This window comes from Paramormyrops kingsleyae, chromosome 1, assembly GCF_048594095.1.
Source record: "Paramormyrops kingsleyae isolate MSU_618 chromosome 1, PKINGS_0.4, whole genome shotgun sequence".
Lineage (NCBI taxonomy): Eukaryota > Metazoa > Chordata > Actinopteri > Osteoglossiformes > Mormyridae > Paramormyrops > Paramormyrops kingsleyae.
In genome coordinates, this window is record NC_132797.1 from 48,674,515 (window position 1) to 48,697,738 (window position 23,224).

The 23,224-nt window shown below is 38.7% G+C and overlaps 1 protein-coding gene and 1 long non-coding RNA gene across 4 annotated transcripts; one reads left to right on the plus strand and one right to left on the minus strand.

The window, feature by feature from the left end:
- The first annotated feature begins 610 nt into the window (after positions 1–610).
- LOC140592585 (uncharacterized) lies at positions 611–3,722 on the plus strand. Its single transcript, XR_011992927.1, has 3 exons — positions 611–2,274; positions 2,871–3,032; positions 3,575–3,722. It is a non-coding gene; the product is annotated as an uncharacterized lncRNA (long non-coding RNA).
- Positions 3,723–14,017: 10,295 nt separating this feature from the next.
- On the minus strand, positions 14,018–23,008 carry LOC140592590 (uncharacterized). Of its 3 annotated transcripts, none has more exons than XM_072716256.1 (18): positions 22,723–23,006; positions 22,218–22,344; positions 21,530–21,616; positions 21,113–21,320; positions 20,529–20,698; positions 20,334–20,432; positions 19,602–19,834; positions 18,579–18,757; positions 18,394–18,487; positions 17,871–18,215; positions 17,573–17,690; positions 17,407–17,497; positions 17,188–17,305; positions 16,774–16,890; positions 16,068–16,259; positions 15,696–15,848; positions 15,128–15,324; positions 14,018–14,539 (listed from the first exon to the last, which is right to left on the minus strand). In XM_072716256.1, the coding sequence occupies exons 1-12, from the start codon at positions 22,822–22,824 to the stop codon at positions 17,409–17,411; spliced, it is 1,851 nt and encodes a 616-aa protein (XP_072572357.1). In that variant the 5' UTR covers positions 22,825–23,006; the 3' UTR covers positions 14,018–14,539; positions 15,128–15,324; positions 15,696–15,848; positions 16,068–16,259; positions 16,774–16,890; positions 17,188–17,305; positions 17,407–17,408. The 3 variants fall into 3 exon arrangements, with proteins under 3 accessions (XP_072572357.1, XP_072572358.1, XP_072572363.1); XM_072716257.1 differs by having other exon boundaries at positions 15,128–15,330; XM_072716262.1 differs by lacking the exons at positions 14,018–14,539; positions 15,128–15,324; positions 15,696–15,848; ... (5 more) ...; positions 17,871–18,215; positions 18,394–18,487 and adding an exon at positions 19,046–19,079 and having other exon boundaries at positions 18,654–18,757; positions 22,723–23,008.
- Between the last annotated feature and the right edge of the window lie 216 nt (positions 23,009–23,224).

Below are 23,224 nucleotides of genomic sequence, written 5' to 3' on the forward strand. Positions count from 1 at the left end.
GCCTGTCTCGCCTGTTCTGCCGGCTCCTGTCCTGCCTGTCTCGCCTGCCCTGCCGGCTCCTGTCCTGCCTGTCTCGCCTGCCATGCCGGCTCCTGTCCTGCCTGTCTCGCCTGCCCTGCCGGCTCTTGTCTTGCCTGTCTCGCCTGCCCTGCCGGCTCTTGTCCTGCCTGTCTCGCCTGCCCTGCCGGCTCTTGTCCTGCCTGTCTCGCCTGTCCTGTCCGGCCAGCCCTGCTCACCGGCAGTCGCACCGGCGGAGGATGACGCCGCTCTGCCCGCGGCGCCCCCTGCTGGCCACTCGCCTGAACTGCCTGAGGTGGCGCCCACCGCGGCGCCCCCTGCTGGACACCTGCCCGCGGCCCTGCCTGAGGCCGCCTCTCCAGTCCTGCCCGGCCCGCCTGCGGCCACGCCCGCGGCCCCGGCTGCATCACCTGCAGCCACGCCCCCTGCTCTGCCCGAGTCTACACCCTCGGGCACCTCCTTCCTGACTCCCTCGCCCTTACCCCGGCAAAGCCGACGCCCCCCAGGACCCCGCCTCTCCGTCTCCAGCAAGGGACAGGGACATAGGCGTAGGGCCCGGGTCCCGCCCGCCCTGCCCCCTGGCTCGCCCGTTCAGCCCCTGGCTGTGGCTCGGTGGCTGCCTGCGGGTCCTCCGGCTCGGGGTCGGCGGTCGCCGCCGGGCCCCCCCCTGGATCCTCGGTGCCGGTCCTCGGTCCCTCCTCCGGCTCCGTGTCGGTCGCCTCCGGGCCCCCCTGCTCCGGCTGGGCGTCGGACGGCGCCTTCGCCGGCTCCGGCTGCGCCTCCGCCTGCCGCGGCTTCCCCCTTTTGCCTGCCTGCACCGGTGTTCCCTCCTGCTCCCTCCGTGTCCCCTCCGTCACTCCCTCGTCCCGTTCCCTTGGCCCCTGGGTGGTCCCCTTCAGCTCCCTTCTCCCTCCCGCCTGCGGCCCCTCCGGCCGCTGCCCGTCGCCCGCCTGGGCTCCCTCGTGCTCCCCTTGTTCCTCCTCCCTTTCCGTTTGTCCCGCCTGTCTCTGCTCCTCGTCCCTTTGTTCCTCCTCCGTTCACTCCTGGCCCTTTTGTTCCGCCTGTCTCCCCTTCTGTGTCTCCCTTCCTTGTTTCCCTGTTCTGTGTCGTCTCTTGTCCTTCCTCTCGTCCTTGGTCTTCTTCTGTGTCTCCATCCTGTTCCCTGGTTTTGGTTGACGTTCTGTTTTGTTTTCCAGGTCCTGTTTTCCCGGTTCGTCTCGTCCGTCGCCTCTCCTCTGGCGCACCCGGTGTGCGCGCCTTTGGGGGGGGGTTCTGTCACACCCTGCTCCGTACGATCCCGATGTGTGCCACGCCCCCCTCATTACCTCGTGTTCAACCCTGATTGTGCTCGCCTGTGTCCTATTAAGTCTAGCTTGTCGTGTGTATTTAGTCCTTGTCTGAGTCAGTAATCCGGAGTTCCGTCATTGTATTGTCACGTTGGATGTCCCTGCTTGTCTGTCGCTTTCTCAAATAAACCCCTGATTACCCGTAAGCACGGCTTGCTCTGCTGCTTCCTTGCCGAGCCCTGACAATTATTACATTTGACATCTATGTCCCCTAACTTCTGATTCTGAACTGACATGAAATAACTTGGCCTAACATTACTACACATAACATTGCCTTTAAATCTGGGATGAGGAAGCCCCAGACACACATTAGCATACAGAAAATAACAAAAACATGATTTTTAAAAATTCATTTACCTTAAGTATTTATAAGAAATTCAGTCACTATAGGGGTACACTTTTTAAACCTTATTTCAACATAACTACTGAACACTACATAATTAACATTTTCTGTTCTCCTTCCAGATCCTGTCAAATTAGTCACCTGTCCAAATCTTGTCCGAACCTGTCCGAATCTAACAGAACCCAAAGGCACTTTTAAGAGCCAAACTCTATCTGTCTATCTGTCTATCTATCTATCTATCTATCTATCTATCTATCTATTTATCTATCTATCTATCTCTGTCTGTCTGTCTATCTGTCTATCTCTGTCTGTCTGTCTGTCTGTCTCTATCATTTTCAGACTCTATCTCTCGCAATGCCAGGTGGGTCTACAAAAAAGATTTGCCCCTTCTGTCAAGGCATTTTATTCTGTGCCCAGAAGGTCTGTTCAAATTGTAAAAAAGAACAGCCTGTGAAGCAGCGGCTCAAGAAGAAGCTTCAGCAGTTTGATAAAAAGCGAGAACAATGGGTGGTTGGCCGTAAGAGAAACCACAACATTGCATCAATCAAGGATGAAGCCATTGTCATGGTATGTCATTTAATATACTGTTTTTATTTCAGTGCTAATACCCTTAAATAATCAAATCTTAGCCTTAACACATCACAGTCCTAAACTACTACAGCAAAATTGGAACACACAGCAAATATAAGTGATAGTTGGGAATTTTGCATTAATAAAAACCGAGCATTATGACAGAATCACAGGTACAATATAATTAAACTTTCTTATTAAGGGGATGAGATATAACAAATAGACTGCATTCATTCTACATTTATAATGTACTATTCAAAGATCTTTACAATGTGCACATGCCAGCTGTAAATGTATGTGGAGCATTCAGCTATTTGGCCATATTATCACAGAGGTTCTTATTTTGAATAAGTCTGTAGATTGTCACTGTCCAATTGTACAGTGGTTACACGGTCTTGCTAGTGTACAGTAGGTGCTAAACCTGAGCTACTAATGTTGCAAAAAGCTATATGATACCCTTATGGTTTCAGATTTATCTTTTTTCTATATAGAAGAATTGTTTTTTGTCTAATTTATTTATTTATTTTTTTCAATTTATTTGCTGTTGTTTTTGTATTACTTTAAACAGCAAATACACAATGTTGTCATTGCAGCTTGAGAAACTCCATGCCATAGGATACAAGCCAGTTCTGCTTCTTGGCAAGGAGACCAAAAAGAAAAAAAATGTGTGAAATTTTAACCCCTCGATGCACACTTTCCACCTATGCCAAGGACTACCTTCAGAAGAGGTTCATTTTATGAATACCTTTGTGAAGGTAAGATGCATGCACTATATTTTATAAAGTCACAGTTCACAACTTGTGTTGAGTATGCAAAAGATTTGTATTAATATTTTCTAAATCTTAAAGGAATGGCTCCCCCCTACAACCTAGGTTAACAGTCATCAACTCTTAACCTTCTTGACAGTAGAAACTTTGGAGAGGTTTAAATTTTTATATAACCAACACGTTAGCACAATACTGATTCTTTTCCCACAATTAAAGTTTTTTAATCCTTTTTTTTTTTTTAAGTCTTTTCGTAATCAGTCAGAATTTTAATTTTAGGGTGAGCCATCAGCCCTTAAACAATGTTCTTATTCACTTTTCAAAAGAGTGCAAGATTTTGGGAATGATGGGAAGAGCACAACACATGAATGTCAAATTCCAGTTTACCATATTTGCAGTTTGTCACCCACAAACCCACAAAATTGGACTGTATGATTCAAACAGCTTGACACTTGAAACATAGAGGTTAACCATGAGTTTGAACCGTGCCTGTTTTAAGTAAGCAAAACATAACACTTCTTTAACTTGCACAGGTTGGGACCAGAATTCCAGTGACAGTGATGCTGAACTGATTACACTGCACCTCACATCCTGTGACCCAGTAGAGGAGCAGGAGGAACAGGTGATCATTACGGAGGGGGAGGAGGAGCAGGCGATTGTTACGGAGGGGCAGGAGGAGCAGGCGATCATTACGGAGGGGGAGGAGGAGCAGGCGATTGTTACGGAGGGGCAGGAGGAGCAGGCGATCATTACGGAGGGGGAGGAGGAGCAGGCGATCGTTACCGAGGGGCAGGAGGAGCAGGCGGAGCAGGCAACCGTTACAGAGGGGCCTAAGGAGCAGATGAACAGTATAGAGGGCCAAGGTAATTAGGACAAATTGAAAAAAGTACAATTTAAATTTGTAAAAGCTTGAAGTATGTGAACCATGTGTGACCTTAAATGAGTAGTTCACTTCCAGAACAAAAATGTACAGATAATGTACTCACCCCCTTGTCATCCAAGATGGTCATATGTTTCGTTCTTCAGTTGTAAAAAAAAATATGTTTTTTAAGAAAAACATTTCAGGATTCCTCTCCATATAATGGACTCCTGTGCTGTAGTTTAAATGCAGCTTCAAAAAGCTCTAAACGATCCCAGCCAAGGAATTAGGGTCTAGCATTTAAGGGTAAAAAGTATGTAAATTGTATTTTTTTATTATTTGTATTGTATTTCGCTAGATAAGACCCTTCTTCCTCGGCTGGGATTGTTTAGAGCCCTTTGAAGCTGCATTTAAACTGTATTTTGGAAGTTCAAACTGATGGGCACCATAGAAGTCCACTATATAGATTTTTTTTCCCCAATGAAGAAAGAAAGACATGAACATCTTGGATGACAAGGGGGTGAGTACATTATTTGTACATTTTTGGAAATGAACTGCTCATTTAAAGGGTCATGAAACCATCTGTTTCAGCACCGGTTAGTTCTCACCACAGTTTTAAAAAATGCTACAGAATGTGGGCATGGTGCGCTGCGGAGGGGAGGGAGAAGAGAGACAACATACACAGCCTTAGGTTCAGACGGTTGCATTTCACTCCCATCGAGTTAAAAACACAAATAAATGCACAACCATTTGCACTCTGTATCGAAAACATCTATATGGATGTGCTGTTGCACCTCTATTAACTTTTAAGGCTTATTTTGTGACATTTGTAATCCTTTTGTTAGGTTGCATCAAGGAGCTGTAAAGACTGATTACACTTACTAAACATTTGTCTGACAGTCTGAAGCTTCTGTCATAGCAAATCAACACATGCTGTTGTGAATAATTAAGTGAAGCATCTTCCCATAGGATAAGAATGTGCAGTCTCATAAATAATTACAGAATAATTCAGACCATTATTCTGCTTGCTAAAGCTGCCGGACAGGACACATTTAAAAAAAAAAAAAAAAAAAAAAAATAATTATGAGAGATTGACGCGTCATCGAAGTATTATAGTCCTTTGCCACATCACAAACTGTGACGCCAACACAATGTACATTTTAACGCCGGATGATAAAAATAGCGCAAAAAAACTCAAAATGAACCAGTTTTGTCTAACAGTTAATATTAACGGATGATAACATTGTATTTTATGATGTGCAACACAAACACCTCTACTAAAATGTCATAAAAAGAAGTTGGGTTTCATGTACCTTTAACATTACTTGACTTCTAGTGTTTTTTTCCTCATAGACCTTTGTGCAGGTAGGGGCTGCATGATATATCTTTTCAGCATCAACATTGCAATGTGCACATGTGAAATAGTCACATTGCAGGACACATAATGCTAAGTAGGGGAAAATAACTCAAACACTGCATGCTATATCTTTTTTGCTGCATGATACTAAAGTAAAACATTGTTGAAAAATCCATCATGTAATGGATAGGTGTGTTTTGAAGCATGGCTGCTGGATTGAGCTGGTCCTTAGCTAGCTACTGTATGAGCTGGTTTAAACTGGTCATGTCATGCCATCAGCCATGCTTCAAAACATACCTAATCAGCTTTTTTTTCCAACAGGGAACTTAAAAGATTCTGAATTTCTATGCACAATCTACAAGAAAAGTGATATTACATAATTAGATGAATTATGATGATGATCTATCTGCATTAGGGGTGTTGGAATAAATTTTGTCATTAAATCGAATGCTAGAAGTTCTATTCTTATGTTTTTGGGTTTTTTTTCATACACTGTTGTTTAGCTGTTAAAGCTTAGATAGGCAATATTAGACAAACCAGCCAGATTAGCTAGATTTTGAAAGTATCCTATCAGTGCTCACACCAAAGCAACTCCCCCAAAACACATGAATGCGCTCTATGTAACTACTGCTTGTGCACCAACCTTATCAAACTTCTTCCCCATGTCTCATTCACATGTATGAAAACACCGAACATTGTTAACAAATTCCCTCTGAAATTAAATAAATAAATAAACACTGCAATCATGGGGTCACTTTAATCTCTTCAGCTCCCTACCGTTAGTTCACTGCTGGTTGAGCAACATATGTCGGTCCCTCGTAGATGTGTCAAACTTGTATGGACTTACTTGTATTCTACAGACACACACTCACAATGGTAGCTGCCGATGTTAATATGCTGGAACAGGCCACTGCTTATTACAAACCTTCGATGAGACTACATTTCAGAATTAACGATATTAGGATAATTTTAATATTTATGTCTTGCTATACAACACTATTATTTATCCACCCCTTGCCAGCAAATGATCAGCACTTGTTAAAACAAATTGGGATTATCACAAACAGTATGGACATAAGCAAGATAGCAAACACATTGGGTTACTGAATCAACATTAATTCAAGCGCAATAAAAATGCAAGTACATTTCACCTATTAGTACATGTACTGCTGCACTGGTGTGATGTTGTGATGTTGATGTATTTAAAATAATATGTTTAAGCTTTATTGTGTATATGAGTGATTTTCTTTCTTCAAAACCACTGCTTTCTTCACAGGGTCAGCCATGGGCACAGTTGATCTCAGTTGCAAAAAGAGAAAGTCAGGTATTGTAAAATGTTTGTAGGGTAATTATTGGTGGTTCTGGTAACTATATATTACCATAGCTCACTAGTTAAGAAGATTCTTAAGGAATTGAATTAATTAATTAAATTGAATTTAAGGAGACATATTATGCTCATTTCAAGTTCTATATTTTTATTCTGATACTCCACTAGAGTAATTTTACATGATCCACAGTTACAAAAAATCCTTATTTATCTTAAACTGGGCCTTTTTGCAGGCACATAGTATGTCAGAAACAAGCCGTTTTACATGGAACTATGGTTACTATTCTAATGTACATTATATGCAGGTTCTAGTTCTAATGAGCCTGCAATGTGATGTAAAATATGGAGCCAAATATAAACAGTGTGTATGCTGACACACATTTACTATAAGACAGAGGATGGCCTTTTCTCATATTTTGGGGGTCTGTAGACGCACCAGGGACACATACAGTCATGAACCAAAATATTGGCACCTCTGCGCTACTTCTCCCGGAAACTTGTTGTAATTATAAAATATTTGCATTGAAACATCAGAAAAAGCCAAATCTGAGACACACTGCACAGATCTCAAAAAATGTACTGAACAAAATTGACGTCCTCAACTTAATATTTGGTAGCACATCCTTTGTAAAAATAAAATAACTGAAATCAATCACTTCCTGTAACCATCAGTAGGTTTCTTACAGCTTTCTACTGGAATTTTGGACCACTCTTCTTTTGCCAACTCCTCCAGGTCTTTCAGATTTAAAGGGTTTCTTCTCCCAACTGCTGTTTTGAGATTTCTAGACAGGTGCTCTATGGGATTTTGATCTGGACTCATTTCTGGCCACTTAAACCTGCTTGAAATATAATTATTTCTGAATATTCTGAAAAGCTGCCAATAATTTTGTCCAGTCCATTTTTGGAATTCTGTACAGAATGTCTCAGATTTGGCTTTTTTCTCTGCTTTTTTGTGTTATTCCAATGCAAACAATTTGTAATGGCAATCTGAAAAAAGTAGTGCATTATCTGACAGAAATGCAGGGATACCAATATTTTTGTCCATGACCAAACCAGTCATGTTGAAATACACACACACACACACACACACATTACACAGTGCATTTTGTCCTTTTTTGTTTTGTTTTGTTTTTTCCCATGTGTATATTTGACTCTTCTTCTATCCCACAGAGGGACCAAGGCATATGCCTAAGAGGAAAAAGCTACAAAAGAGTAAGTGCATGTAAATGCAATAATCATTGCCTCCATCAATGTGTTCACATTGCTATTTTTACCCCTGGTTATTTACTATAGTTTATACCTGTCACGTTCAGCCCCGAACGATCCTCGTGTGTGCCACGCCCCCTCGTTACCTCCTGTCGATTCCTGATTTGTTACCCCTGTGTCTAGTTAATTCCAACCGGTCCCGTCTATATTAATCCACGTCTTCCTGTGTTGAGTGTCAGTCATTGATGTTTGTGATGTTTGTTAGTGTTTTGCCAGCCTTCTAGGCTATTTCCCCATTAAATTCTCGTTTTGCCGTACTTCCGGACTCTCTCGTCTGCTTGCCTGCCCAGCCGCACGTAACAATTCCATTGTTTATTTTTATAACTACTACAGATAATATGTCCTAACAGACAAACTATAAAATCCAGCTGGCTTAATGTGTAAAATATGACCAAAATGCATTTCCAAGCAGTAGAGAAAGCTGTGGTGTAGTATTCTCAATTGTGAGCTTTTTTGCTCAGCAGTAGTATGGTTATGGTCAAGCAAGCATACCACATTGGCGATGAGAGTAGTTTGTTTCCATGGTACAAGTTAAAATTGGTTCAACTTTTGGTTGGTGATAAACGTCACTTGTCATCCTTGCAGGTGTGGTCACTACTAATGTCTTCAGAGTTGTGTGTATTTTGTTCCTACTCTAAGAAATATGTGAAATATGTTTTTGATGTTTACAGATTGCTCCTACCACACTTGTCTAGAGGCTTTCCCCATCAGGAGTGTAGTAAGAGAAAGAGTGAGAAAGGTTAGACAGCCATAAAAGAAACACATAGTGTAGACCACTGATCATCAACTGGCGGCCCGCGGGCCGGATCCGGCCCGCTGAGCCGTTCAATCCGGCCCGCGATTGGATTCCAAAATTGAGTTGAGGCAAAATATCTATCACTCCTAGTGGTTGACTGTGGTATAGGTATGGGAGCCTGAATCAAATGCCTTCAGTTTTGTAATGAAATGGAAAAAGTATAAACATTAAACATAATGTTAAGCCAAAATTAGATTTTTATTTGATTTTCTTCTTGGGGGTCCAGCCCCCAAGGAGACTGTCTGGTAAAACTCTGGCCCTCTGACAAATATAGTTGATGACCCCTGGTGTAGACAGTATGCAGTGTAATATATGATTTAGAAACTTTCTTGTGTGTTGGCAATACATACCATAACTGTTAGGTAGGTACTTTTTTTGTGTTTAGTCTTTTTGAATTACAGATTAGGAAGGAGCTTGTACTGAAAAATTGATGATTACATGCTGTAAATACCAACAATGACCCATTTTATACTGTATCAGTGGAACTCAGTGCCTATAACCAGACATAATATCCTTATGCTAAGAATGAAATGAGTGTGTGTATGTATGTGTCTGAAGCTATTCTTTTTTAATTCTTTATTTTCTTGATAGGGCAAGGCAGAAATATTGGTTGACTGGGAGCCCTGTCCAATATGGCACGTATTCTTCTGTTTTTCCGCTTTATTGGTTAATACAGGCATTATTCATTTACTTTATATTTGTTTTTTTTTTGTTTTTTTTTTACAATAATTTCTTAATAATCTGTTTTGTCACAAATGGTGGTGGTACTTCATAGATGGAAAATGAAACGGTTATGCTTCTAAAAGGCATGTTCTATAATGATGTGTGCTTCACAATTGTTAAATGTTTATTTATTGGAAACACCCAGTAATGAAAATAAATAAAAAATTCCCTTCTGTTTTTAGTGGCAAGGAGTGGGCCCATTCCTGGCAGCCAAAGGATTCTCCTCAGATTGAGAAGAAATAAAATGTAGAATTTAAACTAACATTTTGGTTTCTGCCTGTTTATTACTGTTTATTACATTGTTGCCTGTTTATTACAAGGTGTAAATCCCCAATAAATCTGACACATAGGGCCAGTTTCCCAGTCAAGGATTAAGCCTTAGCCTAGACTAGCTTTGAGTTTCAATGGTGAATCTCCATTGATACTGCAATTTAGTCCAAGACTAGGCTTAATCCTTGTTTGGGAAACTGGCCCATAGAGTTTAGTCTCAAGTAGGATTAAAAAGAAATGTACTTAATCCAACTCAATTTCATTTTCAGATGTTATTTGGAAACGTGTTTTATATTTCATGTGTATACATTGTACTGAATGTTGTTTTATTACAGTTGACATACAACTTGATTTCATGTTCTGTTGTCTCTGCTTTTCAAGTTAACAACATCACAGACCACTGTTAAGACCTGCACTAAAAAAAGTTTAGAGCTGTTCCACTCTCTGCTGCTGACAGTTGTCATTTCAGGCAAATCGATGCGACAAAAATTTTCAGATCTTCCACCTCATTCACCTCCAGTCCTCATCGTATTCAGCTCGCAGGGGTCCTTCCACTGTGCTCATTAGGAGCTGAGCTCTACATTCATTCAGATGTCAGCATTGCTATTCACCCCTTCACCACCACCAATGTCTAGACACCATGGGAATATTCCTTTTCATATCATGCATTTCTCTTCTACTTTTCAAATACTGACGTCTCCATGTGGTCTAATTGCCAGACTATATAGTTTTAACTTATGCACCTTGCCATATTTGTTTGATTGCTTTTTAAGCCTGCCGTCAATAATTAAGCAATAAATAAGCATTTGGTGTATTTTCACTTGTATTTTTGAGAAAGACCACAAATACACTATAACACCTATACATATTAATAATAATAAAAAATGGCAGTGATACTGTTGGGCAAAAGAGTAGAAAAAAGAAACAACCAACATTGAGCATATTTATTTGAGGTATTTGTTTAACTTTACATCAGTTGTTTTAAGTGGATTATTTTGAAATGACAGTTTGGAGTGGCATATAAATTAATCATAAAGATAATTATCTGGATCACTACTAGCTACTAGAATTGATTTAACAGTTTTTGTCACTAGACAGCGTTTGAAGGTCTGGGGAGCAGGCTACACACATTCAAAAGTCTTTATTATTTGGGTTTTGTTTGGCTTATTGTTCCTAATGCTTACATATTTATAAGTGCAGGGGCAATTTATTAATTTTTTGAGTGGGCTAAACAAACATTTTCAGGCCATAATTACAAAAAAAAATGATATGAAATTAAATAATATGTTTCGGCTGAAAGATATGTTTTATAACCCCATTTCTACCCTGAAACCAGAAAGAACTACAAATATGGCGGCTGATTTGTACGCTCCGTAGGAAGTTCTATCACGCGTTTCTAGTGGGAATTGTAGTTTATAAATACAATGGAGACGGTCCTTACTCGGTTGTTACTCGGTTGTTCTACAATAACAGTTAAATATCACCGATGAAGTGACATCCTCACGATTTTTTTCATCTTGATCATCTAAATGCATTATAATGTATGTTTCAGCTGTAGGAGATTGTCTACATGTATAATAACGATGCATTTTATAACCCTAATTCTAACCCTACTCTGGAAACTGGAAGAACTTCAAATATGGACGCTGATTCGTATGCTTAGTAATAAGTTCAATGACGCGTCTCTACTGGGAATTGTAGTTTTTAAATACATTGGTATATTCCCCATAATTAGAGAATGGCAGTATTAAATTGCATGTACTTCTAGGGTATATAAGGGGGTGGGAAAGACACTGGTGTTATCAGATTGTAAAAGTATAATTTTTAAATGGGGAAAAATGCTTTTTGGCTATTTTTGACAGCGCCCCCAGTTGGTGCCCAATAGTGACTATGCTCACATGATAGCTGGGGCCCAGAGCTCACCATAACAGTATTTCCCATATCTGTAGACCTTCTTGTTGCTGGATTATAAACCTTCAAACATGGTCCGAGGTTGAGGTTCAAAGGTCAGAATTTAGAAAGCAGGAGCCATGTAGAATCTTTATACTGACATATATTACTCCCCAGGTTGAGACCTTTCGAATTATGTATTTGGTTTAACTCTACAAAAAAGTTTTAATGTTCTCATTTCATTTACACAAGCTGTCCCAGACCTGGTTTCAGAGAGCAACTTTGAAGTTCCAGTATATAAAAATACGTCTTTTGTTTGTTTATTTGTTTGTTTTTCCATTTAATGTCGAAATAGTGGCCAAAATGGGTCACCTTCAGAGTTTATACAATGACAGAAAAAGTTTTATCAGCCAATGTATTTGCTTTAGTCCTACAATAATGTTTTAATGGACATGACTTTGCCCAGGCATACCTTCACAGAACCCTTTGTCAAATTACTCAGGGTAAAACTTACATGGCCAAACTTTTAACCTTATTTTCGTGATGGTATGAGGGATCTATGTGTTCAGCCTCAACCCAAGTACTTCAGGTCTTCCCACACCGCTGTAGTAATGCACTTTTAATTCAAAAAGTTGATTAATTTTGCTCACTATTTCTGCTCGTGAGTTCATAGTTCATTTAGCTCACTAGTTCATTAAAAGGATAAACCCCTAGAGATGACCGTGTATTTTTCATGGGGGTCGTCCTTAAAATATGCAGAAACAACTGTACATAAAGCAAAACAGAAAAAATACAAAAACACTCACATACACAGACAGAAACTCTGTCAGGTCTAGCCACTCCTCACCACACTAACTTGTTCCCCTAAAAATACCAATAAAATACTAATAAATACTAATAAAAGCTTTGCAAGCATTAACATGCATATACACATTACTAAACACATTACTCAAGTTTAATTGCATGCAAGACCAGGTTGTTGACATTTTTATTTTTACATTGTAAGGAAAAGTCGTCACCTTCATTTATACATTGCTTTTAAGAATACAGTTTGTCTCAAAGCAGTTTTACAGTATTAAATAGGAAAATAGCGTGTCAGTAATGCAAAAGGACAACAGTAAACACTCAATTTTCATTCATAGTTTATTGATTCAGTGATGCCATCATCCAGCTCAGTTCAGTTCAAATACTGTATCTGTACAATCAAGTTTACGATAACACTGGAAATAAATTGAAAACAATGTGCTCATCTTTGGAAATACTTTATTTTTTGCCGTTCACAACAATACCAGTGAAAATACATCACATTATGTGTATGCATATTGGTTAAACAAGCCTTAAGGCTGTATTTAATAACAATGGACCATGTGGCTCGACCAAGTTATTTGTAAACTGCAATAATATACAACAAAGTAAAAAACATATTTTTTCAATTACATACTATCTAATCCATTATTCTAGTACTTAATATAAGTGTAATGTAGAATGTGCTTATAACAGAGTATCTGAAGGATTTTCCAAATCAAATGTAAGACTTTTAAGAAGCTTTTTAAGACCTGCACAAATAAAATTAAAACCATGAGTTAATGAATAAGCAGGGCAGGGTGTCTATGGTAGCATTAATCTGTAAAATGACTGTAAAAAGCACGATTTAATTTAGATACATACAGGTTTTCACAAAAACCAAAAATTTTGTAAAATGATAAACTTCTAAAAATGAGTCAAAAGTATAATTTGTCATATTTAAATCATTATTGTCAATCATTTATATTAATATAATAATAAAATGATTAATATTTTTTATTATTTATTCATATCAATTTATTATTTCGATTCTTATAACACATTAGCATGAGCTGTCAATCTACCAGTTCCCATTTACAACTGTGTGTTTGCGGAATAAATATATTTGTAGATTTTTTTATTTGGTCTAAACTAAATCCAGACGGGTTTATTAAAAATGCAAATTCATTTTTCTATCAGCAGGCTTCTACACTAAGGGCATTACACAGAGCAGCACAGGACCTGACTTTGAAACATGCAGGAATTATTTATTCAATAAAAAAAGTAGGGCTGTCAAACGATTAATCGCATACAAAATAAAAGTTTAAGTTTGGCTAATATATGTGTGTGTACTGTGTGTAATTATTATGTATGTATAAATACGCACAAATTAATGTATATATTTAAGAGAAATATGTTATTTATGCATGCATGCAAATAATCTTGATGAATCGTTTGATAATTAGAACTGACTTATGGTCTTAACTTCAGCAGAGCTAATTTAATTTTTTAACTGTGTAAGGACAAAACGGACAGTGACCATTTAAAATTATTTAAAAAATAATCTTTAGGAAAAAAAATGATGTTTTACTTCAGTGGTGCTGTAATATAATGTTACACAAGAGTTATGTCCTATTAGACACTCATACCCCTATAATACCTCTACCCCCATACCCCTATAATACCTCTACCCCCATACCCCTATAATACCTCTACCCCCATACCCCTATATCCTACAACACCCCTCTGGAAAAAAAGGCATAGACCCTCTGCTGCTGATGCACTGCAAAATAAGAATGTGGGGAAAATGCAAGTAATGAAGAATTAACTTTTACATTTCAGCCTAAATGTGGTGATAGGAATAACAGCATGAGTCACCAGTCATCTTCATTAATTTGCTTACCAGATGTCATGGCAATCTGCCCAACAGTCATTGTCAAAAGTTTAGCATTGGGTTTTACACTATAGGAAAGGTCGCAGGGTCACCGCAATCAACGGGAGTCTCTTCTTTTCTTTTCCTTCCTTTCCTATAGTAAGGTTTATGCATCTTCAAGAAACATTCATGTGCTTAATAAATTGCTTGGCAATCTACAGATACAGGCTTATTTTCAACAATATATAATGCATTCAGATTTTGATGTGGTTAATCAATCAGCGTAGTATCGGCAAATACACAGAAACTGGGCAAGTCCATTTCCTTCAACACAGTCCTTTGTGCAGCTTCCATCTGGAGAAATACAGAAAAACAATATGAACAAGGTGTGTAAAGCATGAATAAATACACAAATAAATTATGAAGAGTAACAGTAATGGGGATTTTCCATCAACAAAGCTTTGATCTCTTGAAAAAGCATGGCTTGAATTAACAATAACTTTCACTACAGGCTCAAGCTGTTCCACTTCCATAATTTAGCCATGTAGAGTCAACGTTGAATTTAACCAGGCTTGAATAAGCATGTATTGTGGAGTACACAGGCAGCCCTCAAGAGCTGAGTCAACTTTTAAGGCTTGTGTCCTCTCTTTCCTCTGTCCAAAACCTCAACCAGCTGACAGTTTAGTGACTTAACCAGCTGAATTTGCTACAAGCTGACTGGCTGTTGAAACAGGTGCCATGCCTTATATTCTATAACCACCATCTGAAAGTTGACAAGCTGAGTTGCAGCGACTACATCAGCCATCTTGAGTCGACCTGAGACAGGCCAGTTGATGTTCCTCCAATGTTCCTAATCCAGGCTTTTCCTTAATTCACCTTGATGGAACATCCCCGGGTCTATTTTTGAGAGCAAACAAACATACATATGAATAAATTAATGACCTAAATAGTGTTTTCTTCTTCATCCTCACTGGTGTCTGGACTACTGAGGCCACTTTGATCGTCTGCTTCAACATGTAGAAGGGCAGAGGCCTCAGGGCCTAAAGCAGTCTTGTACTGTTGGAGGACCACTTGCAACCTTTGTGACACATCTGACAGTCTTCTTCTTAAGAGACAGCAAAGTCCCTCATTTCTCTTGTCTACATCTCAAAAAACAAAAGAGATACCATTAAGGACAAACAAAAAGTGTTTTGTGCTGCAGCCAATGTCTGATAGCTTACATCTTTCTTCTTCATTACAGATGTGCTAAAGTAACACCTTGTGTAGCATTCAAGAAGTTACATCAAGATTAATTTCAGCTTCCCTGTAACAGCCACAGAACAAATCTCTTAAGCAAATGTAGACTTGATACCATATTGAACAACTATAATCCCCTTTTTATTATGTGCAAGCCAAATGACCATGGCAAATAGAACAATACCTGTTCTACTCCATCCGAGTTCTATGACCGAGACTGAAAGTTTTTTTTTTAATTCATACTTTAAATGAACAGAGTTTTTATTCAACTTACCCTCCTCAGCTATCTTGTTCTTGAGAACCACTGCCAGACTCTGCAACCATGTGCAGTGTTGTGCCATCTCCAACACCAAAATGCTTTTTTCCTCTTGTAATCGCATTGTCAACATCACTTGGTCATGCAGTTGTTTCTTGATTACAATGTTTGCTAAAAATCAACAACAGTTAAATACATACATGAGACAATCTGTTCATGAGCATAACAACATACAAACATGTACTTCTTTTTTTTTAAAGTCAAACTGATACTAAAGAAAACTGAAAATATGTGCATAAACTAAAATGACAACACTCAATATGTTACATGCATGTCTTAATTCAGTGTACTGTAAATAAATTCTTGTGAAGCATCTGAAAACTGACATACCACTGCCATGAACCTCCCACGGCCATATTTGAGACACAGTGCTCTCTCCAGCCAGGGAATGCTCCACCACAGCTACATCAATGTTACTGGCAGAGTCTAGTACAAGACCATTGTATTTCTCAATCTCCTGAAGAAGGAGCTTTTTGTCTTCTGCCAGCTTCCTTCGAAGGCGGTGGCGAAACTTGCTGCTGTCTACAAAGACAGGAGGTATAGATGGAGAGGTTTGTGACAGCACTCTCCAATAAGGAAAAATATACCGCACCCCAAAGAAATTTAAAGCAAACTACAGTAATTGAAGTATGTGAAAATTTCAATTTATATTTACAAACAAGTAAAGTCCAGTGTGTAACATTTACATTCCTGAATATAAGAATTGCTGTGCTTTAATTACCTTAGAATGGGCAGTTTTTATCTAAATACAGTCCCCTTCCACGGAAGCCACCATGTTTCTATGGTAGCCCACAACAGACAAACAAGCACTGGCTCTAGATAGGACCACTCACCTTTTCTCGTCTGCCACAGTACTTCTACTACAGCTTGGAAAGGGAGATGTGAGGGGAGTTGCTTGCAATCTACAACCTCACCGCTAGTTACCACTAATTCCTACAGACTGGACTATTTTACATACATGTATTACATGTATTTTTTGGATTAGGGTGCACACAGTAGCTTGAATATATCAACCTATTATATTCTATAGTTATACCATTCTGACGGTAAAGGGTTGTCTTCCGCTGCCTCACACTAAGGTAAAGCCCTTCAATTGACTGCTGAAGTCCTCTGTGTGTGGCGCCTTGACTGGCATTAGATGTATCTGGTGTCTCTGTAGAAATAATAGTGACAACAAATTAACTGTTAAAACAACACATAACCGTTTCAGTGTTTGAATTCGTATTTGTATTTAAAACTTAATCCAACTTCACTGAACTTGGTATGTGCACTTCCTGCAGGAAAACTGAAATACCCAACATATATGTGGCAGAACATCTGATGGTGACATGTAGTTTGCTATAATCCATAGATGATCAGCCTATTATCTTTAGCTGCTCTTTAATAAAAAAAAAAATCAGATAGCAGTGGAAAAGGATATTTGCTGTTTCTTTTAACTTGTCATGCTTACCGCCAGCTGCCCATTCCTTCACATCAGAAAGCCACTGTGACACCACTTTATCTGTGCAAAGTAACTCTGCTTTTAGTTCAGCTAGCCTTGCTGTTTCATCCTGGAGTCTCTGACAAGTCTGATAAACAGTGATATACAATAATCAGGACTTTGTATGATTCAAAACAGGCCAAGTGCACACAGCAAAAGGATACACAAAACACATAATAGGAGATTTACCTTCACATATCTTGTGGAAAGTGACTGATGTAGAGAGAGACTTTTTTGTGGTTCCACCCCATTGCATGCAATGTAAGCATATCCACCCGTGCTGTTTAAAGAATATAATGAGGTCATGATGCTTAATCTAAAAAATATGCAAGAATATTGCAAACAATCTGATTACCTGCTTTGGACATATATTTGGTTGTCAGGGCACAACGTGAGAGGAAGCTGTTCACTTGCTCTACCTCCTCACCGGCGGTTGTCCCTGCTCCTTCCTGGTTCCTACCACTCCACTTAATCTATTAGTAAATTCACTTTAATTACATGGGTACAATTTTCCTCAAAGGGCTTTACAATCCATACAAGAAATGATTAAGCTAAAAGGCAATATAGTACAGTGTAACCCTTCATATCAATTTCATATTATTAATGTGCTTGTAAATATTACAAATGTACACATGATGTAATATTATACATACTTCACACTTAGTAGCATGGGCTCGAGCATGCATCACACTGAGGAAAGGTTTCATTGTGGTCAGCTCCTGAAGAGCAGGAATGACACCAGCAGCTTTCTCCAAGTATGGCCAATATTTGCAAGCCACATCCATTGCAAAAAACTGCGCTTTGGCTGGCATGAGCTCCTTCTGAAGATACAGAGGGTAGGCAAATATCTCCCCTCTGTACATATTAAGGGCTTTCAGAAGAAATCCATGGCGACACACAGCAACCTCCATGCCCTCTTCATCCAATTTGGAAGCCCTCCTCGATGTCTCCCTTGCTGCTGTCCACTGGGAGTCCCCACATGTGCCTTTTCCCTGTGTCTATGACACAGATACAGTAACAAACACAACAATCAAATAAAACCAGTGGTGTTATACAATATATACTGTAGCATTTTTTCTCTCATTTTGATTTTGGAGAAGTTGGTATGCAGAGGTACAGTAGTTGAAGTGGGAAGGAAATCATGGTCAAACTTATATAGTTATATTTAAAACTTACATTTCTTACTGCTTTATGTATGGTGTCTACAAATCTAGACACCGCACTGTCTTCAGCCACAAAGAGCCCCTCAAAAAAGCCAGGATCATCAGAGCTGAAGGAGGAAAAATGGGAAATCCATTGATTAAATATATAAAGTAACTAAATAAATCAGTAAAAAGACTAGAAATAAATAAAAAGACCACCTTGTCTCTCTACGAAAGCGATACAGCTTTCTATTTCCATCAGCAGAAACAGCTAACATTTCTGGCGTGCAGGCTGGGCAGGTGAAAGGAGCACCACAGCAGAGCTGGTCTTCCTCAAATGAAGCATATGAAAACTCCAAGAAGCTGCGCTGTAGTGCATCACCATTGATTTGTCCAGTCTGGAAGATATACAGAATGAAATAGTATATGTCATGATGTCTGCTTCAGTGTTGGCCAGTAACTAGTTACTAATAACTTAGTTACTGTAATAATATTACCTTTTCAGTAACTAGTAGTGTAACTAATTACTAATGATGATTAATTAATAATGATTTTAGAAACATTACAGTTATCATCCATAAAAAAATGGTTAGTTACTTAGTTACTTTTGATGCCTCAACACTGCTGATTTAAAGTCCAACAAACAAATAATTCCTAGATTTATTTTCATAATTTTCACAACTCACACATGCATGTGATGTCCCCAGTGCAGCAGGCAAGCTTGAAATATGGAAAGCTTATAATCAGTAGATAGAAATATTGTGCTATATTGATTTTGTCAGGAAAAAAAGATGACCTGAGCACTGTTGTGGAAGTTGTGACTTTACTTTTCTCTGGCATTATATCCCACCTACATCCCTCTGATCAGCATGTGGTACATTATATTACTATAATTAAAAATGAGAGTAATACAACACTTCTACTTGAATGTCACTACCAATCACTATTGAGTGTCTGTAAAAACTGCAATCCAATGTGGATTTTGGCCAAATGATGAGGCAGAAATATGTTGTTCTAGAAGAATTTTATGTGGAAAATACACAGTTACAACTGCTGTGGGACGTGAAGAAAAAAAGTAATGTAACTAGTAAACGTATTACTGTTGCCAGAAAGTAATAAGTAAAGTAACAATATTACTTTTGAAAGGAGTAACTAGTAATGAGTAATACATTACATTCTTTGAGTAACTAGCCCAACACTGGTCTGCTTAAGAAATTTTATAATATGAGTAATTACACTTACTCTTCCGCCAATCTTAGTGCGATGCTCCAGCAGCTTTGCGAAGGCTTGTCTGGAGAATCCCGGAGAGATTACCTTGAGTTCCTGAAAAGAACTCAGGAGGTCCAGTGTATAAAGTGTGGAATTAGTCACAGAGGCTGGCCAATATCCACTCCTAAGGAGGTCCTTCAGTTCAGGGGTCCACTGATGCTGGCACGTTTGACATACATATAGTGGCTGATGCAAGTCAAAACGTCCTTGAAACAAAAAAGTACATTTAAAAATTAATTTTACAACAGTTACGTATAAAACTTATAAAACATTTTTTTTTCGGTTGAAACTCTAAAAATAGTTCAATTCAAAACTACTGTTTAGTGTAAAACATGTTGAAGATTAGCAGATAGGCTGTCGATTCAATAAATGATGAGCTATTTCCTCAAAAAAGCTGTTTATTCAGCACAGTGAAGCCTCTCCTCCTTTGCCATCTGGTCTCCTTTTCTACACCGCAGCTTTTTTGGCTAAAGGTTGCAGGCTTGCCTTCCAGTGGCTTTGGTATCACACATCGTTTACATTTGTCAAATTCACTAAATTCTAACAGCTGTGATAACTGGACTAACTCTTTGTTTTGGCTAATGACAATACCGTGTACTATACAGTACCATAGGTTTTGACATGACTGCAATTGTAAGCACAATGCCACAGCACATTAAAAACATGAAATCTACAATAGAAATCTAAATAGTGAATTGTTTTTACCATTGATGGTAATTAAAATTACTGGTTTGCCTGGTAAAATGGTGAAGTTGGTGCTTTCACAGGAGCAATCTGGCACCTTCACAGTCGGCAAAATGCAAGCTGGAAAACAAAAAACTCACTAATTTAGATTATTTGTAACTGGCTGCAGACACACATGAACAGCAAAATGATGGCTTTCGTGAGAACACACTATACCTTGCTCATGGATGCGATATCCATCTTTCCCTTTAATGGCATACATGGTTGGTGGAATGGCTTCAAAAAATCCATGAATGACACATTCCCTGTTGTGGAGTGGCTGTTTTTTGTGACGTAATACATCACACTCCCCACAGAACCACTCCTCGGGAAGACACTCTGTGCACCTAGGGAGAAAAAAAAATAAAGAATTCTAATATATTATTTCAGGTGAATAACTCACAAAGTATAACACACTCAATTTAAGCTATTCCAAATTTAGTTATACACTAGGTTTAACTGTACTGTGTTTAGCACTGGCACCTTACAGCAAGAAGGTCCTAGATTTACTTTTCTCATAAATGTGGTTCCCATAAATGTGGGGTGACCAAGTCTTATACCACCCTAAAACACATGATTTTATGTGTTTTTATGTGCTGATTTTACTTTTGTGGCACTTTGAGATTTGTTTTAATGAAAAGTGCATTAGAAATAAAATTTATTATTATTATTATTATTACATGCATCCTAGCCTATATAGCACTTTATTTCTCAGCAAGCCTAAGCTGGGTAATCAAAGTTTAATATTCATGAAAACCAACCTAATAACAGCAGGCTCATGGCAAAGCCAACACAATGGATGACCAACAGCCTCTTTTGCAATAAGGCATTTTAGGTGGTACGGTCTTGCTTCTTTCCAGCGATCTGAGGCTTTCTGCTGCCGAAAAGACCATGATGATGCAGAGCTTCTTTGAGGCTCAGCAGAAGGATAAGATGCCAAAATATCAGAGAGCCTCTCCATATTTTTTTCTGTAAGGAAAATATAAAATTAAGTCATAAGGGTCAATTTAGATGAGGACCAATTAAAAGCCAACTAATAAATATTTCGCATAAACACATGATTCCATGATTCAGTTCCAAACTAGCCTAAATACTTAATAAATTGTGTTCTTAATCCATTTACTGCACTGTCAGTTTTGTCTTTAATTATACATGGTTTCTAAATGGATGTGATTTACCAAATTCCTCTTGAGGATTTACTTTTGCTGAGGGTACAGGGACGTCCACACTGGATGATGAGGAGTACTCAAGAGGAGGGTGTGTGACTGTAAAACAGTACACAGAAGAATAACGTTATACTATCATTGTATTCATGTTTTGTTTTTTCAACCCAAAGCTGAAAATTTTGTAAAATCAGACATATTTCTGTTAAGTACTTGGTAATGTCTTCTACAACAGGATATATGCCGAATGTCACCTGACCAAACTTCAAAACAGGTATCATTGCTTCCGCTTGTCGGAGAACGTGTTAATACAGTAGCTGTACTGTATTATGGAGATATCGATGGACTTTTAAGGTAATCAGTTAAACGAGTTGGCTGTTTTTATTGTTGACATTTTTTTCGATTTTTATATATAAATGTTAGTTAAATGGACATTGGTTAAGATCATCTTTAGTGTCTACTTTGAAGGCAACTTGAGTAAAATAGCTTCATATTTAACGAGACATATGCAAAACGTGAACCAGAAGCAACGAAAACTGTTTAGCAGAATATGGAAGTCTGTTGTGCATAACCACTATAGTGCTACCAAATGGTTTATGTACGTTTTAATGTCTTTTAGATATTGGAACATTTTAAACTCTAAACAATTAATTACAGTGTTCTAATTTGATTTGGTTCACCATTTACATAATTCAGACATAACCTGGAGCTGAAGCTTGCCGTCGCCCTCCTTGCCTCCCCCTTGGCTTGCCGCGCCCTAAAAGGTCCCTTCTGGAGGTCTGTGGAGGGTCTCCTTCAGAGCATGCACGTTTCCTCTCCACAGATGATGTCTGTGTGTTGGAGTAAAAATCTCTTGTAAAACTGATGTTGTTAAAGGTACTGGATCCAAAAGACAGGTAATTAGTGAAATGAAAACACAACATAGTGTGTTAGTAAGGTTTTGAACGTGTTAAAATGAGCCTTGCCATAGATTATCCAAGGCTCTGTAACTCGGAGGGATGGAGCTCCATTCTTTAATAAAAAATTCTCTCATTTACATTCGCCAATGAGCATTATAGGGTGTCAATTACTTAAATTTACCATGCAATACACTTACATGGCATATCCTGCACTCGTCCTTCTTCTACATTCAATACATTTTTACTTTACGTTATCCTCCATTTGCATGGTCAAGTATAAAATGATTTAGGTATATAAAAAAATCTTACCATGGCTTCAGCTAGAGCATGGTCTAATTTCAGTTCAAGAGCCATGCGTCTCCCCTCTTGGTAGTGGGTATCCTGTGAGTCAAGTTTATGTTTGGTCGCCATTACAACACAAAAAGATACAGACAGATTAAGGACAGACAGACTGACAAAGATGGATATGACAGACAAGTAGATGGAGAGTAAAGTTATAATAAAGAGTGAAAGATGGATAGAAATATGGTTAGTGAGACAGATGAGTACAAAGGTTGCAAGAGATAGACAGATAGAGATTGATGTATAGATTACAGATAGATAGATAGATAGATAGATAGATAGATAGACAGATAGAGTTTGGCTCTTAAAAGTGCCTTTGGGTTCTGTTAGATTCGGACAGGTTCGGACAAGATTTGGACAGGTGACTAATTTGACAGGATCTGGAAGGAGAACAGAAAATGTTAATTATGTAGTTCAGTAGTTATGTTAAAATAAGGTTTAAAAAGTGTACCCCTATAGTGACTGAATT